This window comes from Branchiostoma lanceolatum, chromosome 2 (genome assembly GCF_035083965.1).
Source record: "Branchiostoma lanceolatum isolate klBraLanc5 chromosome 2, klBraLanc5.hap2, whole genome shotgun sequence".
NCBI classification, from domain to species: Eukaryota; Metazoa; Chordata; class Leptocardii; order Amphioxiformes; family Branchiostomatidae; genus Branchiostoma; species Branchiostoma lanceolatum.
In genome coordinates, this window is record NC_089723.1 from 36,048,754 (window position 1) to 36,064,913 (window position 16,160).

General features: G+C 41.4%; 1 protein-coding gene and 1 non-coding gene across 4 annotated transcripts; both read left to right on the plus strand.

The window, feature by feature from the left end:
* The first annotated feature begins 3,364 nt into the window (after positions 1-3,364).
* Trnas-gcu (transfer RNA serine (anticodon GCU)) lies at positions 3,365-3,446 on the plus strand. Its single transcript has one exon. It is a non-coding gene; the product is annotated as a tRNA-Ser (tRNA).
* Positions 3,447-3,718: 272 nt separating this feature from the next.
* On the plus strand, positions 3,719-15,992 carry LOC136428874 (glycerol kinase-like). Of its 3 annotated transcripts, none has more exons than XM_066418686.1 (19): positions 3,719-3,831; positions 4,767-4,840; positions 5,460-5,566; positions 5,895-5,972; positions 6,361-6,440; positions 6,935-7,072; positions 7,582-7,691; positions 7,961-8,063; positions 8,445-8,512; positions 8,977-9,019; positions 9,174-9,254; positions 9,536-9,614; positions 9,772-9,798; positions 9,957-10,053; positions 10,583-10,667; positions 11,119-11,239; positions 11,544-11,687; positions 12,052-12,147; positions 14,896-15,992. In XM_066418686.1, exons 1-19 carry the CDS (start codon positions 3,757-3,759, stop codon positions 14,898-14,900), a joined length of 1,611 nt encoding a protein of 536 aa, XP_066274783.1. In that variant the 5' UTR covers positions 3,719-3,756; the 3' UTR covers positions 14,901-15,992. The 3 variants fall into 3 exon arrangements, with proteins under 3 accessions (XP_066274783.1, XP_066274781.1, XP_066274782.1); XM_066418684.1 differs by lacking the exon at positions 14,896-15,992 and adding an exon at positions 12,661-14,856; XM_066418685.1 differs by lacking the exons at positions 9,772-9,798; positions 14,896-15,992 and adding an exon at positions 12,661-14,856.
* Positions 15,993-16,160: the final 168 nt, after the last annotated feature.

Here is a 16,160-nt window from a genome sequence, read left to right on the forward strand (position 1 = left end):
GTATGTCCAATGTTTTTTATTACAATTGAATTCTGATTTATGCATACGTGTATTTGTATTCTACTGTCTTGAAATATGAGTAGCCTTTTCAGGCAAACAAAAAAACAAAAACATCTACTCGTGTCAGACAATATAAATGACATGGCCTGAAAGAAAAAAGAGTGCGGATGAACGTTTGAAGGGACCATATGTGCAGGAACTTATATCAACATCCGTTTATGCTTGTAAGCATGCCTTTGTTGTGACCTGTTGGTCATAAAAGGTTAATTATTCTAATCGTTTTACTTAAAAAACAATAAAAGGCAGAGCAAAACTTGGTCGGCATCATGTACACTTCTACTCGCTTTAGTAGTCAGTGCATCGCAACGTTTCGTGTTTCACAGAAAAATCGTGAGGCCTCCAAAATGGAAAGGGTTTCGTTCAGTTGTGTTCTTTTTTATACCTTTTACAGGCAGCCTGATCTGACAGAGAGGTGTTCGGAGTCCACCATCGTGTAGAAGCTACCGAAGACGAGCGGTCATGAAGCGGACCGGCTGCTGGCTCCTGGTGGTCTGCGCATGCTCTGTCCTCGGCAGTGCCACGGCGACGCGCGACCACGACTTCAGCCCCGAGTGCTTATCACTGAGAACCATGGAACATGTGCGTGCCCGACAACATCAAGGTTCGTGACACTTTCTACCAAGACACTACTTGTATATGTATTACTTGCCTGACTGGACCTCCAAAAGGCTATTACGAAGACTCGGTCTGCGCTTCACTTTCCCACTACGGACCGTTCCCCGCTGCCCACTGGGTCGCCCTACGAAGCGTCCCCGTCGGAAACCTGTCCTCGCAAGCCTTGAAAAACATCCACCCGTCTTCATTGACGGTCCTGGTCCTTATAGCTGTAGGTACAAGCACGATCGAAAGCAACACATTCGCCAGATTTCCACACTTGCGGTCAGTACATTTAGACTATAACACTTTGTCGCAGCTGAAACGTGCTTACTTCTCCGGCTGGAACACTTCGTACGACTCCACCGTCTACTTGTCAGTTTCCTATAACCGTATTGCTGAACTTGAACCTGGATGTTTCGAAAACATCCCGTATCTCACAAGGTTAGATTTGTCCCACAATTTTCTGACTGAAGTAGCATGCGGATGGTTCCGTGGTCTTAGTTTCCTACACACACTGATTCTGAGTCACAACAAGATTGAGGTCATTTCTACAAACGCCTTGAATTCCCTTTACGATCTACGAGTCCTGAACATCAGCCACAACCCTCTGACGTGCCTGAGCGGGAGAACACTTTCCGGGCTGTCACTCCAAACCTTCAGCGTAGGGAGAGCTGAGAAATGTCTCTTTTCCCGACACACTCCTGATATAGAATCCAATACGACTAGTACTCACACAGAGTCCAGCAGTCTAATCACCCATAATGCTGCAGAATACTTGGAGAAAACCACCAGGCTGACGACCTTGATAGAACAGGATCCCTACAAAACGCTTATTCCCCTCGTTCAATCCAGTACCACATCATCAATTGCAAAGGGAGCGGTCTCTCGATATCTTTTGTTACTAGTCGCTTTGCCCGGACTGATTTTAATTTTGGTACCGGTGATAATGGTCTACAAGAACAAACGTAAGAGGAATGCCGCTCAAAATGTACCAAATGCTCCAAACACGTTGCGGCTTACTCAGCCAGGTATAACGTTAGGTGTAACTGGCAATACGAAGCGCAAAGGACCCGCACAAAAACCGCCAAACTGCCCTGATGACAGCAGCAGTAGCGAGGAAACATCTATCCACACCTACGCGGTGGTAAAGGACGAAGACGTCCACGATCCGTCTAGAGATCACAGCTACTATGAAATCAGGGACGAAGAAATCGGCATTTCCGTGCAGGACACAAGAGCGGAAAACGACGAACTGAACCACGCTGCTCAAAATGTTCCAGTTGCCACCGCCCAGGTGCACTGTAGCCATCAGGCCATCGATGTAACGCAGCTTATAAGCAATCCGATGTATCCAAAATCGAACCAAGCTTTGGCTCAACCCTCGGATGATACTGACCTGACCGAACAAAGCCCCTGGCACCGCCTCTCTTCTAAACTCCCAGCTAACACGTACAGTGACATAATGGACGAGGACGTTTATGACCCGACTAGATCCCACACTTACACCGAGATCAAGGACGAAGAGGCTCACGGCATTTCTGTACAAGTCTCAAGAGTCAAGAACAGCAAACAAAAAAATACTTCCCAAAGAATTGCACCAAATGCAGTCACCTCACCACGAGGTACCCGTCAGCTTATCGATGTGACGGCTCTCATCAGCAATCCGATGTATATCAAGTCCTCGGCTCAACCTACAGATTTTACTGATCCAAAAGAACGGAGCAACCGTCGTCACTCTTCGACACTTTCCACCCACAGCTACTGCGAAATCAAGGACGAGGAGGTCTATGACCTGTCTTTGACACACATGTACTCCGTAATCAAGGATGAAGAGGTCGGTGGTCTTTCCGCGCAAGACGTGATGAGTGGGGACGAGAACGGGGAACAAAGCCGAACGAGGAACAGAGTTGTAACAACGAGGAACAGAGTAGTAACAACGAGGAACAGGGTAGTCAGTGTTTGGAAGGGGAAGATGTCGAACAAGCAGGAGACCCAGACGATGACGTCGTGACATTTTACGCTGCCGCGGCAGAGGTTGTACTCCCTTCGTTTGCAAATACACGGGATACTCAACAACAATATGGCACGGGTCCGAAAAACACCGTTAGCTCTCGTTTGTATTCAGCTGCGCAATAACCGCATACAGAACTCAGAAAAAAAGATAAATGATAGTTCAATGCAATGAGTTTCTTTCTTGCCAAATTTGTGCTTTATTTGTTGAATGCGATAGTTCAAAGCAAGCATATCTTGTACCTATTTTGTACTGCGTTTGTTTTGTGTAATACCCATCACGCCAAAGTGGACAGGTCGAACGTCTCAGGTGATGCTGTCTACCTCTGGATCTGTTTGAGTTAATAAACATTTTATATCACATTTGTGCATTTGTCTTTGTGTTTCCTCTTAAGTTACCTCAATGACATAATATAGAATTAGAAATGCCAATGGTGCTAATGCTAATGGTAGGCATTAGGCAAGTCAGTTGAAGTACCGGCGTACCTTACGCTTGACTACTTCAAGCAACTGGATACAATGTTTTAGAGTGAGGCGGTTCAAATAGCACCCACTATTTTCCGTCAGTGACTAAGAAGTTAAAGTCAAGTCAGTTGAAGTTTCACCGTTTTGCCAAATTGATATAAACTGCCGGTCTGTGGAGCGAAACTCTTGGCTTAAAAGTCGTGGCGACTTACCTTTTATTGTTTTATTGCATGACGAGGTGGCCGAGTGGTTAAGGCGATGGACTGCTAATCCATTGTGCTCTGCACGCGTGGGTTCGAATCCCATCCTCGTCGAAATTTATTTTTAGGTGCTGCTATGTAGACAATCGCAATCTCCCTTCTTTCGAGAAATTTCCCTCAGCGTTTTCCATTGGACGTTTCGGCCAATTGTTATTAGTTTTCGTTCAAAAAGTTTTGAGTTGATCTCTATACGTGTTTAGGCTTGTCATAGTACATTTTCTTCGGAAAAAAAATGACGGACCATACAAATACGTACATGTATGACATTGAACCAAGCCACCGCACATCTGCTTGGAGACCATTGTGATGGGATCCTTACATCATCTCGCGGGGCGGCGCGAGAGGGAACGAGGTCAATTTCAAAATGGCGGCGGACGGCCGGAGTTGGGGACCGCTGGTGGGTGCCGTGGACCAAGGCACGAGCAGCACACGCTTTCTGGTCAGTTTCTTATTCATATCTTGTAGATGACGTACTGAGCTATGTTTGTACCAAATATGGAGGCGTGTGAACCGATTATACGTTCGTTATCGCCAGTGTCCTTGCGCGAAGTTGGCTCAGTTTAGTTAGGGGGAGGGGCGTGCAGCTGGAAAGGTGTGTTTTCAATCAGGATTGTAGACTCTGGCAGACCGTGAGTGGCGTGTGAAAACTGGTCTTTGTTGGTCTGGAAAACCTCAAAACGTGGCTGCTTGCTTCAGCCATATGTGTAGAAAGCTGCAAGATATCTTAGCTCTAAATGTCAAACTTAGAAGTTGCAGTGTGTTTAACAACTGTTTGTACGGTTTATGAGTTTTATACAATCTGTTTAGCCAAGGAGTTTCCTTGGTTTAACCAACAAATTTGTTCATGTTGTCAGTAGATTTTTTGCCAACTTTCCGCTGGATAGATGGACACAAATTAGAGCATTGCGAGCGCATAGTTTCTGTAGCTTTTCAAGGACACATATGGGAAATGAGAATTTCAGGTCAGTGACCGTTGCTAGATGTTTGCAATTATGGAAACCAGATGGTGTGTCCTCGGAGAATTGTAGCCTCAGAATCAGACGCACGAAAAGGGTACATATTGGATGGGGAAGAACCTTTCATGTGGCATTCATGATTGGGCATATACGCTTTAATTGGATACTGGTAATACTGTTTACAGTACGTAACTTGCTGTATACATGTACTCAATAGTACAAATGGGGGAAATAAGAGAGATTATCCTAGAAACACTATAAAATCAATCTGTTACTGTTAGTGAATTTCCATATGTATTGAGGTGTGTATCAGCAGGGAGGTTTTATCAAACCTCTTTGGTATCAGTAAGGTCGATCAAAATCTCTGAAACCTTCCCAGTATACATGTAGTCTGAAATTGACCCGTTCCCCCTTACAGATCTTTGCCAGTAACTCTGCCGAGCTGCTGACATACCATCAGACAGAGATCCACTCTGTGCTTCCTAAGGAAGGGTGAGTTATTTAGACTTGTTTGCATAAACGGTAAACTGCATTTAGGCATAATACACCAGTTTTGCACAGTAAGTATATTTATACCAGCTGTGTAAGACAGCCTGTAAGGTTTGATTGACTCACACCAGGATGGTCTTACTCTAACATCTGTTCTCTGTTTACATCTGTTCCTCATATTATTAACAACATGTCAAGACTGGTGCAGTGGACTGAATTTTGAAAAGATTGATATAAGAATTACAACGATAAAAATGACAGGTCATTCTGATTTTGACAACGTTTCTTTATTGCATAGCCAAATGCATACTTTTGAAAGTAGGTAGCATGGGGAAGGTTGGAATGTTTACAACAAGATGTTACTAGTAGCATGAAAGTTCCTCTGAGTTGGTAAAATACACAATGAGAACTAAATTGTGCTCCAAGTCCAACTAAAAAAATGTCACTCACCAGAATTTTTGACCGTGTCCATAGCACCTAGAATAAAAAGAGGCTAGATAGCTGATGAAGACATCTAGTGATTCGGTTGAAAATTCCAGTGAGTGAAATTTCTGAGTTGGAGAACAGTTGAAGTTTTTGAGTTGGAGTTTATTCCCATTAAACAAGGACATATATGTTACAGATGGGTGGAGCAGGACCCAATGGAAATCCTGGCCTCGGTGTACGAGTGTATTGAGAAGGCTGTGGCCAACACCAGGGACCTGGGCATCGATGTCAATGATATAAAAGGTCTGGTTTTATTCCTTTCAACATCTGTAATCATTCAAATATCACATTTGTATGGATGGGTGAATGAATAAATGGGTAAGCTGATTGTTAGAACTTACTAGTAGATAGACTTGTATGACTATGATGAGTATGAATATGTGCAGTCTAGCACCGCATTTATAATCTGATGTCAAATCCATTGGGGTATCTGAAAACAAATTAGTTTTATACTATTGTAACAGTACATATAAGTTCAAACAAGTGAAAAAAACTGTCTTGCATGAAATATCATATGTCAGTTAGAAGTAACTGTTTAACTTATGTATGTACCTTGTTTTTTTTGCCACAGCCATTGGTATTACCAACCAGAGGGAGACCACAGTCGTGTGGGACAAGTACACAGGGGAACCCCTACACAATGCCATAGGTGAGTACTGGACTGTTTGTGTTGTCTACTAGTAGTTAAGACTTTCACCCCCTCAACGTACTAGTACACGATTTTCACCAGAGAGGCACCTGGCAGTCTGCCATCAGGCCATGACATCTATATATGCAAGCATGTCTAACCCCAGCAGGGAGCAACAGATGATAAACTGGATAGTGAGTTTGTTTGAGATTTTCATTAGTTAATCAATGTTAACATCCACTTTACATTGAGTGTTTGGTGTATAACTGAAGCTTACATGTACATGTAATTTCAAGTTTTACTCTCTCAACATGTTTGTAATCAAGAACCTTTTTATTTTCGAGATTCTGCACCACTGTCTATTTGTTTGACTACTGATCATGATGTCTGTGGTTCTGCTTTGTTGCAGTGTGGCTGGACCTGCGTACGGCAGAGACAGTGAACAGGCTCATAGACAGCACGCCCCGCAAGAACAAGGAACACCTCAAGGTGGGTATGCAAACAATACATGTACATGTACTACCAACAGTCTGTAATCTTGTAAAGGAAGATGTTGCAGAGATGGTGTGTGAATGGAAGGGGATGCAACATTTAGCAAAAGACGAGACACAGGAATACGGTTACAGTCAGCCTTTAAGCTAGTACTTTCTGATAAGCAGCAATGATAATGGTGATGATGAATATCTTGAGTAGCCGGTATTGCCGGCCTTCAGCTGCTGGCTATATTACACTGAACGACCTGTCACACTTAACCTTTTAATGCATATCTAGCTGCAAGCATTGTTAAAAGCTTTTCAGTTGTTGATGATGATGATGGTGATGATGATGATATCATGGATGATGATGATGATAATGATGATATCATGGATGATTATAATGGTGATTATGATGATGATAGTGATTATGATGATGATGATGATATTGGTGATGAAATTGCTTGATATGATAATGATTCAAAACAAGACCGATCCCCTCCCCTCCAGCCATTATGTGGCCTGCCCCTGGCCACCTACTTCAGTGCCGTGAAGCTTCGCTGGCTGCTGGACAACAGTGAGAAGGTGGCGCTGGCAGTCAGGGAGGGCAGGGCCATGTTTGGGACTGTCGACTCATGGCTACTCTGGGTAAGTCCTTGAAGTTAAAGTTAAAGTCATCCAGGCATCTTGGTTAGATAACTTTAATGCTTAGGGGTGATGTCTATCTCCATTTCTATAGCCCTTGTGTCACATACATGTATTTGTGCAATCACTACCGCATGTGCTAGTCTGCTAGTAGTGTAGTGTGTTCAACTCCCATACTCCTTTTCATAAGTTCTTACAACTTGGTAAGTTCTTCCAACTGAGTCAGAATTATATACTGGGCATCTTTTGTTTCATGTTGAAACACTAACAGTACTATGTGTAGCTAACATTACAGCCATGTATGATTTTTAAAGACACACATTGTTTCTTGAATTTTTTTCCACTCCAGTCTGAAAATCAAAAGCACAAAGAGATGAGCACATGTTACCTCTCTCACCCCTAGCATCAACCCCTCATTAAGATATTTTACAGATAGATAATGTAATGTAACCTGGATGTAAATGGATCTTGAATTTGCTAATGTAACTAAACATTGATCTCCCCTTGTACAGAACCTGACAGGAGGAGTGAAGGGAGGTGTCCATGTGACAGACGTGACCAATGCCAGCAGGACCATGCTACTGAACATACACACTCAACAGTGGGACGCAAACCTCTGCAAGTAAGTAAGTCATACATACTATAGAACAATGGTATTTACATTACATGTAAATGCTAATACTGAGGTTGGATGTTTGAATCCTGGCCTACATTTAACTGTCAGACTCAGAGTTTTTATCCCAATATTGATGCAAGGCTCAAAATACCAGAAGAAATGCTGTGAAATGATGTTATAGAACATTGAACTGTTGAGATTTTGTATCTTAGAGATAAAAAATCTAGACTGACCACTGCCCAAATGAAAGAACACATCTTTTCTGAACCCTCCAGGTTCTTTTCCCTTCCAATGACGATTCTCCCGGAGATCAGGAGTTCGTCTGAGATCTATGGCTACATGGTGCAGGGTGCGCTGAAGGGCCTGCCTATCTCTGGGGTATGTAAGGTTATTATATTCTTAATGTATGTCACCTTCCAACACTTATATTTTATATGAAAGTAGTAGTAGTCCGAGGACATCTTTGACGAAGTGTGTCAAGAAGGACATTAAGCCTGTGTGATCTCACCAACAGCAGGACAGGGCATCCTAAAAATGCTGTGTGAAGACAGGCAACTGCTGCCCCCACCCCTGTGTCAGTGACCCATGTTGATTCACATTGTTTTGTATGCATTGTTTATAACAATTCAGCCAACTAGCATATATCAAGGCTGTTGCCTAGGGCTAGTTTTGATGACAAGGGCAGAAAACTACTATGTGACATAATTTTACAACATCAGACCTTAATGATTTGACTGTACTTGAATGTTTTATTGACAGTGTCTGGGGGACCAGTCAGCTGCCCTGGTGGGACAGTGCTGTTTCACACGAGGCAGTGCCAAGAATACGTAAGTCCTACTTCAACCTTCTCCCTGCTTCCCAACTCTGTAACCAATAGGGAATTGGGTGCCAAACGGCTACTTCAGAGTGCTAAAGCCTAAGTAAAGTTTTTTTGTGTAATCGTAGTCCTGTAACACATGAAGATGTTATTTCAATAATATTTGGGATGTACATTCGGGTTATTAATGCTTTACTTTTTTTTATAAGAACGGTCCAGGGCTATCTACATTACTTTCTGTCCCACTTCTTGTTTGGGAGCCAATGTTGTCAATTTTTATTGTCATCTTAAGCTTGCAAAAATACACTTTCATCAATTTGATAGCATGAAGTCCTGATTTTGGGGGCGAACGGGTGAAATTTTTTTCTGTCCCAACAGTCCACCGAGGATGGAGGGACAGGTACTGGAAACATCCCTGGAATGGTCTTAAATACTAAAATAGTCTAGATTGACAGACATTGTTTTTTATCCCAGATATGGCACAGGGTGTTTCCTACTGTACAACACTGGCACGGAGGTGAGCTTTTTATTGTTCAGGAGCTGCACTGACATGTACTTAATATGCTGATGAGATCTTTTCATCATTTACTCACTTTAGAGATTTTTCAAGAGAGCCTGAAATCTCTCTTAGCATGACAAATCTTAGCAAGTTTTGTCTGTTTCCTTTGCAGCCCATCCCATCTGAGCATGGACTGCTGACAACCATTGCCTACAAACTGGGCAAGGACAAACCAACCTTCTATGCACTGGAGGTGGGAAAGACTTAGAGCTTTTGTAATATAGTTCATTTTTTACTGTATTGTACTGTTGATGTTTATAGCGTGTGGAAGGGCAACTTGTAAAGGTGCGTTTGCACCAGGTCCTGTTTTGTCTTCCCTTTACATTGTGATAAACTCAAATAAAACAAAAGCTTGTATTTTCATTATGATAGATAAGACATGGAGGGGAACAGGTATATTTTTCTGTAATCACATTTGAAGCCATTGTGTAGCCATTGAATAGAACTCAAGTCAAGGACGCTCAATTTTTTCAGGGTTCCGTGGCCATTGCAGGGGAGTGTGTGAAGTGGCTTAGAGACAACCTGGGCATCATCCAAAAGTCTTCCGACATAGGTGTGCATCTTCACAACCTGCTGCGGATGTTGTCTTGTTTTATGTGCCAGAACTTATAAAAAGTTTTAAATGCAAATTATTTGTTATAATACTAGTAATCAAAATAAACATGGCAGGACAAGTGACACTTCTGCCATTTTCCTCCTATGCGCAACAGTCCCATACAAACTTGAGGCAGATACAGGTAAGAGTGCACATATACATATATTAAGTTACTATAGATATGCGTACATTAAATTTTGTAGTTCTGTATAGTTCTAGTGTCTTCCCAACTACAAATAAAAACTGTTAACAGCAGTTTTTTCACTTAGCTGTGTCATTGCTGTTTGTTCCCCACCCCAGAGGCCCTTGCCGCCACAGTGACAGACACAGCAGGGACCCACTTTGTACCAGCCTTCTCCGGACTGTTTGCTCCGTACTGGGAGTCTGACGCCAGAGGGTGAGATATGTAATTGTTATACAATGTTCACATTGTTGGCATCATCATGATGAACAAGACAGTGCCCCATAAGGTGTTAAGGTGCTTATAAAGGCCATCCGAAAGTTGCTACATGTGAGATATCCTTATTAAGTGTTCATTTCTTTACATTTTCTATATCCTAGTTGAGGCTGTTTGGTCAATACCTTCAAGAATAAAAGAAAACAAAAGGAGTGTTAACCAATATTGAAAGGAAAGGGTAAAGGTTGAAATAGTCCCACAGTCTTTTTGAATTTGAGGCCTTAGGAGTATTGGGTATTGGAAAGTGGAGCCCCTTTTACTCCCCAACGGAAGTCAGGTACCCATTTTACACCTATAGGTGGAGTGAGTAAAGTAGTGTAAGGACCTGGTGTATCTACATGTACTAATGTAGCTAGGGTCTCCAGAAATTGATCTTGTGTTCACTAGTCTAGCCTTTCCGCCTTTTGATGCCACTGACCAATAATACTGTACTAGTACCTTATCCGGTGATGTTTTCTCCCCTATGCAGCATCATCTGTGGGCTGACCCAGTTCTCCACCAAGGCACACATTGCCAGGGCCGCCCTGGAGGCTGTGTGTTTCCAGACCTGTGAGGTGCGGCTTTAAGTTAACCTTCAAATTACAAAATTACTGATAAACTTGTGGACGTACCGATTGATAAGTATCTGATCAAAGGTAAGGACAAGAAGTAGTATTGCCTTTAAGTACCAGAGTTATCAACCAAGGATTGATGTATTCAAAAATTTGTATTTTTCGAGAACCATTATAGAATGGAACTCTTTGTCATCAAGTACCATAGGAGCATCCTCACTAAATAGCTTTAAAGAACAGTTGCAGTCAGATGTGCAAAGACTAGGTGTGACAGGCTGTTCAGTGTAATATAACCAGCTGCTGCCATGCTGCATGCCTGCGAAGCTGGTGTGTTACGCCAAATGGAGGTTATACCGGCTATCTAGATACAGGTGTGTCTGTAAAAACATTAAGGACATCCAGTAGAGATTCTGTTGCAGCAGTCATCATCTCTTGGAACCTGTGCCTTCCACAGATTCTGGAAGCGATGAACAAGGATTCCCGCATCCCCCTTGAGAGCCTCCAGGTGGATGGAGGGATGACTCAGAACAACCTCCTGATGCAGCTGCAGGCGGACCTGCTTGGAATACAAGTCGGTGAGAAACATCAGTACCACGAGTAGTGTGTGTCTAACATTAGGTAGTGTGCATAGTCCAGTGGTTAGAGACCCTGCCTCTGGACCAAGAGGTTGGGAGTTAGTTTCCGAACTTTCTCATTTACATGCCACAAACTGCTAAAAACCAATTGTCATTCATAGAATTAAGTTTCATAGAACAAGATAAAAGAGATTGTCTTCAAGTTGGTGTTTAGATTTATTCAAATTTCTGTCCTTGGACAGCCCTGGGTTTTTCAGTAAGAATATATAATTGATGATCGATTGATGACACTTTTATTATTCAGTCCGTCCGGCGATGCCAGAGACCACAGCCCTGGGTGTTGCCATGGCAGCGGGCGCAGCCGAGGGTGTGGGTGTGTGGAGCCTGGACCCAGCTGACCTGACCTCCATCACTACTGACACATTCACTCCTGCACTCTCTCAGGACGGTAAGACTGTGTCTGTATTTAGACTGGGATAACCCATTGGTATGACACACTTGGCTGTGCAAGGCCTTAAACTATGTCGACAGAGGTCAGAGATCAAGGTAATAGGATACACAATACAAAAGTTGTTTAAGCAACTGGATAGATTTTGTAAAAGTTTAGGCATTTGTTAGTGATAGTTGCTGACCATATATCCTGCCTGTATCTCCTAACTAACATGGCAATAATGAAATAGAATGTTCTATGTTGATGATATTTAATACATGTAACGTTATATGCTTCACAAGTAAAGTGCTTCCAACTCATGAATATGTTACTTTAAGCATGTAAGTGAAAGCTTGCCTAATGTGTGCTAACTTCCCTTCAGAACGTGATAGCCGCTACGGCAAGTGGAAATACGCCGTCCAGAAGGCCATGAAGTGGGAGGGACACACGCACAAGGAGCCCGACAGCAAACCTACAGGTGAGGACGGTCGTATGTATTGCGGAAGGAATCAAACTTTCAATCCAACACTCACTGGAGAATAATTGGATCAGGGTTGTCTCCAGCTTTAATTTTTTTTGTCCCACTCATTGTTTGGGTGCCCATGTTGTTAATTTTGGTTGTTTAACCTATCATGTTATGAAAGCTTACAAAAAAAAAATTTCAAAAATTTTTGGATGAATAGGGGGAAATTTTTGTCCGTCCCCACAAGCAAATTTCCAATGAATCCAACTTGTTTCTGCCACATTACTGTATTTGATGGCTACAAGTTGCACTACAGTCCAATTATTTAGTGTTGGATCGAAAGTTCATTTCCTTCCACATTAACTTCTACCAACCTTAATGAAGTTGCATGCTAGAGTGGAGTGTTGTTTTCATCTGTCCTTCATCTACTAAATTCATCTTTAATGTTGTTATGACTGGGTTTTTTCCCAGTAGAAATGTTGAAAAATGATACCTAACAGGCCACCATTCTCCCCTTCCCACCAACAGACACAGTAGTCAAAAGTCTACCTGCAGGAATCTTCATATTCACTAGCGCTGCTCTCTTACTGGTCACCACCTTATGTCAGAGATAGCAAAGACAAACTGTTGGAAAATTCAATACAATGTGTTGCATTTTTTATACCTACTTTGAAGTGCCATTATGGTACATGCACGTAGCTTGTACTCTCCAAGTGGGGAAAATTGTTACCTTTTTGTCATATGCCCCGTTTTCTGCTGGCACAGGCATATAATGAAAAGGCCACAATCTCCACCAACCACTAGCCTGGAATTGAAACCTATTATAGCTCTCCGGAGAGGAGACTCGGGAGCTATAAGGATTCCAGGCTAACCAACCACTGCTTGGAGAGAAAATGACTTGTATAATGTTCTAATTTCTACCGTAGTATGTACACAGTTGGTTTTAATGCTGCTTTCCTGTGCAGCTACCTTATTGTTATTAGTGCTATGAATAGGGCTATGTCATTTATGCAATTTTTATGGTGCATAACCAAAAAGTTTGAAAACATATGTACATATACAAAATGTATGGGAATTTAGAACTTCAATTCTGCTGATATTTCACTGGTTCTGTGGTGTGAGACTCTGCAGGGTTTTGTCCGATGCAGTAATTTTTACCTTGCCTAAGAATCAGACATGTTCAGCTTGAGCCTGCCCTATAACCGTTGCTACATGTATATGTTAGCAGAGGTCAGAGCAGCAACAAGCCAAATAAGGCAGGATCTTAGGCTAATTCTTTTGCACAAGCTCTGAATCAAATAAACCATACATACAAATTCTGTATAGGTATTACTTCTACAGTTACTGTCATGTTCATCAGCAAAACCTTAAAATTGTTTTTAAAATGTAGATGTATATATACATGTAGTTGTTCCTTGCTACATTATATGGGTGGGAAAAAAGTATCAGATTGCATCCCTCTATCTGGCTATCAACTCTGGCAAGGCAAAAAAAATGCAAATCCAAAAATCACATTAGATGTGAAATATGACAGTGTTAATGCTTTTTGGCTGAAGAGTGAAGAAATGTGTGTGCTGTGTAGATAGTAATTTTCCTATGCAATGCAAAAACAACAATCAGGGCTGGGAATTCAATTTACTTACAACAACCCTTGTGGAAATTCTAGAATCAAGTCTGTATATATATGTAAGTCTTGTACATTTTCTGAAGGTGCAAGTTACTTTTACCAAGCCATGACACTGAACTATGACACTGGTGCTCGAACTAATTCCATTGTAAATTACACATTTCACTGTTTTTGTATTGTCCCTGTGTATGTCTTTGTATGTATTGATCACTTTTCTAATGGGTTGCATCAAGGTACATGAAATGTTGTACATTTAAAAAGAGTTTCTGCAAAAAACTTCAGAATTTGTATTGTACAAGCCAAAGAGCAAGAGCTGCTTTGGTATAAGTTAGATATAACTATTCAATTTCAATGTTGCTACATCTTAGGACTTAACAGATGAGCATTTTATACATTTAAGCATGGTTAAGATACATCATAAGCTAGCTATAGGTTTTTGACATCATGAGACAGTGGAAAGCAAAAGGTTGTACTTCTAGCTACTTTGCTCTTTTCCTCCATTCTTGATCTGCTGCTACGTCCTTCTTTGTAAAAAGGATGATCTCCACGTCTTTCAGAAAGCATTTTTTTTCACTAATTTTTAATAGCGAGGGAAAAGCGTACTACCTAGATGCAGTCAGAGCGAGTGGAAGGATAGAAACAGGCCAAAAGACATTTGCTTGGAGGCATTAGACATAGGAGACTGAGTGTGTTGATAGCCTTCAGACCATCTACACAACAGATATGCAATGTGGTCCAGTGTGTCACTGCCAGTTCTGTACATACACAGTGTAGAATTACATCCTGCTATGAGCCAAGTAAGGGAAGTCAATCTTAGCAAGTGTGAGTCCTACCTGTGTATGATCTTTTCGAGTAGAAAGGAGCTACATGTAGGTTAGTCTAACTTTTTGCCAGGTATTATACATGTACATGTATGTTGTATGCCATCCCTAACGTTGTGTTGGAAAGCTTGTTTTATATTTTCCATGGCTGTTACAATTCTTTTCTAGAAGTATTGTGTACAATGTGTATATAATCATGTTTATATTACCAGGTAGAATTTGAAAATAAAATGATGTTAGTGCAATAGAGAAATAAAGAAGTTGCTTTTTTTACCATCTTTTGTCTGATTTTTGTTGTTTTCTGTCTGTTTGCAGATTGAGTGGGTGTGTTGTGTGCAGGGGGACCAGCATGCTTTGCTGTGGTACTCCAGGGAAGTGTACAAGAACACTAACCTATACGAACAATCATAATTCAGTATTAAGGCCCCATGTCCACTAGACACTGATCACTAAGCAACCCTACCCCACATTGCAGCGACCAAAACTGGATTTACGTAACATTTGATTTCCCAATTGGGATATGATGCCAGACATAAATGTATGATTTAAAAGACAGCAAAACCCCACAAAAAAGTGTTCTTTATCTAGGAACGTTGTTGAGCGATCAGTCACATCATTGGTCGCTTAGTAGTTGCAGCTTCTAGTGGAAAGAGGGCATTAGCAGGGCACCACATGTAGTGGTAGAGAATGAAGCACTCTGCATTTAACATGTAAAATAGAAAATGAGCATGGGCACCCACATACCTCAGTATCCTGTCTCAATATGGGTACATGTACACGTCTATCCAGGCAACAAACTGGTACCAGTACTGTGCCGTAGCATGGACATTTCTAGCATACAACAGCAACAAACACATAGTAATTTGAAGGTACATGTTAGTTTTAGCTTTGTAGACACAACTGGATTTTGCTTGTTAACCTATTTTAACAAGGTAGTAAAATAGTGTTGTAACATGCTACTTTAGAGGAAGCTATTCCTACTTAGTTTTAAGTTGAGGTGTCATTATTTTTGTAACTGTGATTTTCCTAATTCGTACTTACCATTAATATTATTGCTGTAGGTTAATTCTTAACTATGAACAATGTACCTCTGTTACAGTAGAAACTAGGATATACCCGATATGTTTAACATTTTTAAAATTAGCAGATACTAAATGCCTGTAGTGGAAGTAACAAGTGATCATGTAGTGAAATGAATGTGGAAATTGCAGTGCCTTGTGTGATGTCCATCACTAAATGTACATGTACATGTAGAATTAGCTTCTTTACGTATGCTCTTGAAAATTGATGAACAATATTTTACATATCTTTTCTTGCCTGCCTTTTCTAATCGAGTACTAATATTGTTGCTTCTCAGTCCAATTAAACCTACGTACATCATACAGAATAAACTTTTTAGTAAATAACTCGAACAGATTTGTAAAAATGTGGTCTGACCTCTTGATCCACCATCATATCTGTGTACTCATTGGGACTTAGATTGGGGTCAATTTCCTTTTTATGTTCTAAACTGTAATGTAATTGTTCTGTGCCTTGCTTGAACTGTATGTTCCCAAGGCCTTCCAGAAAACTCACCGACT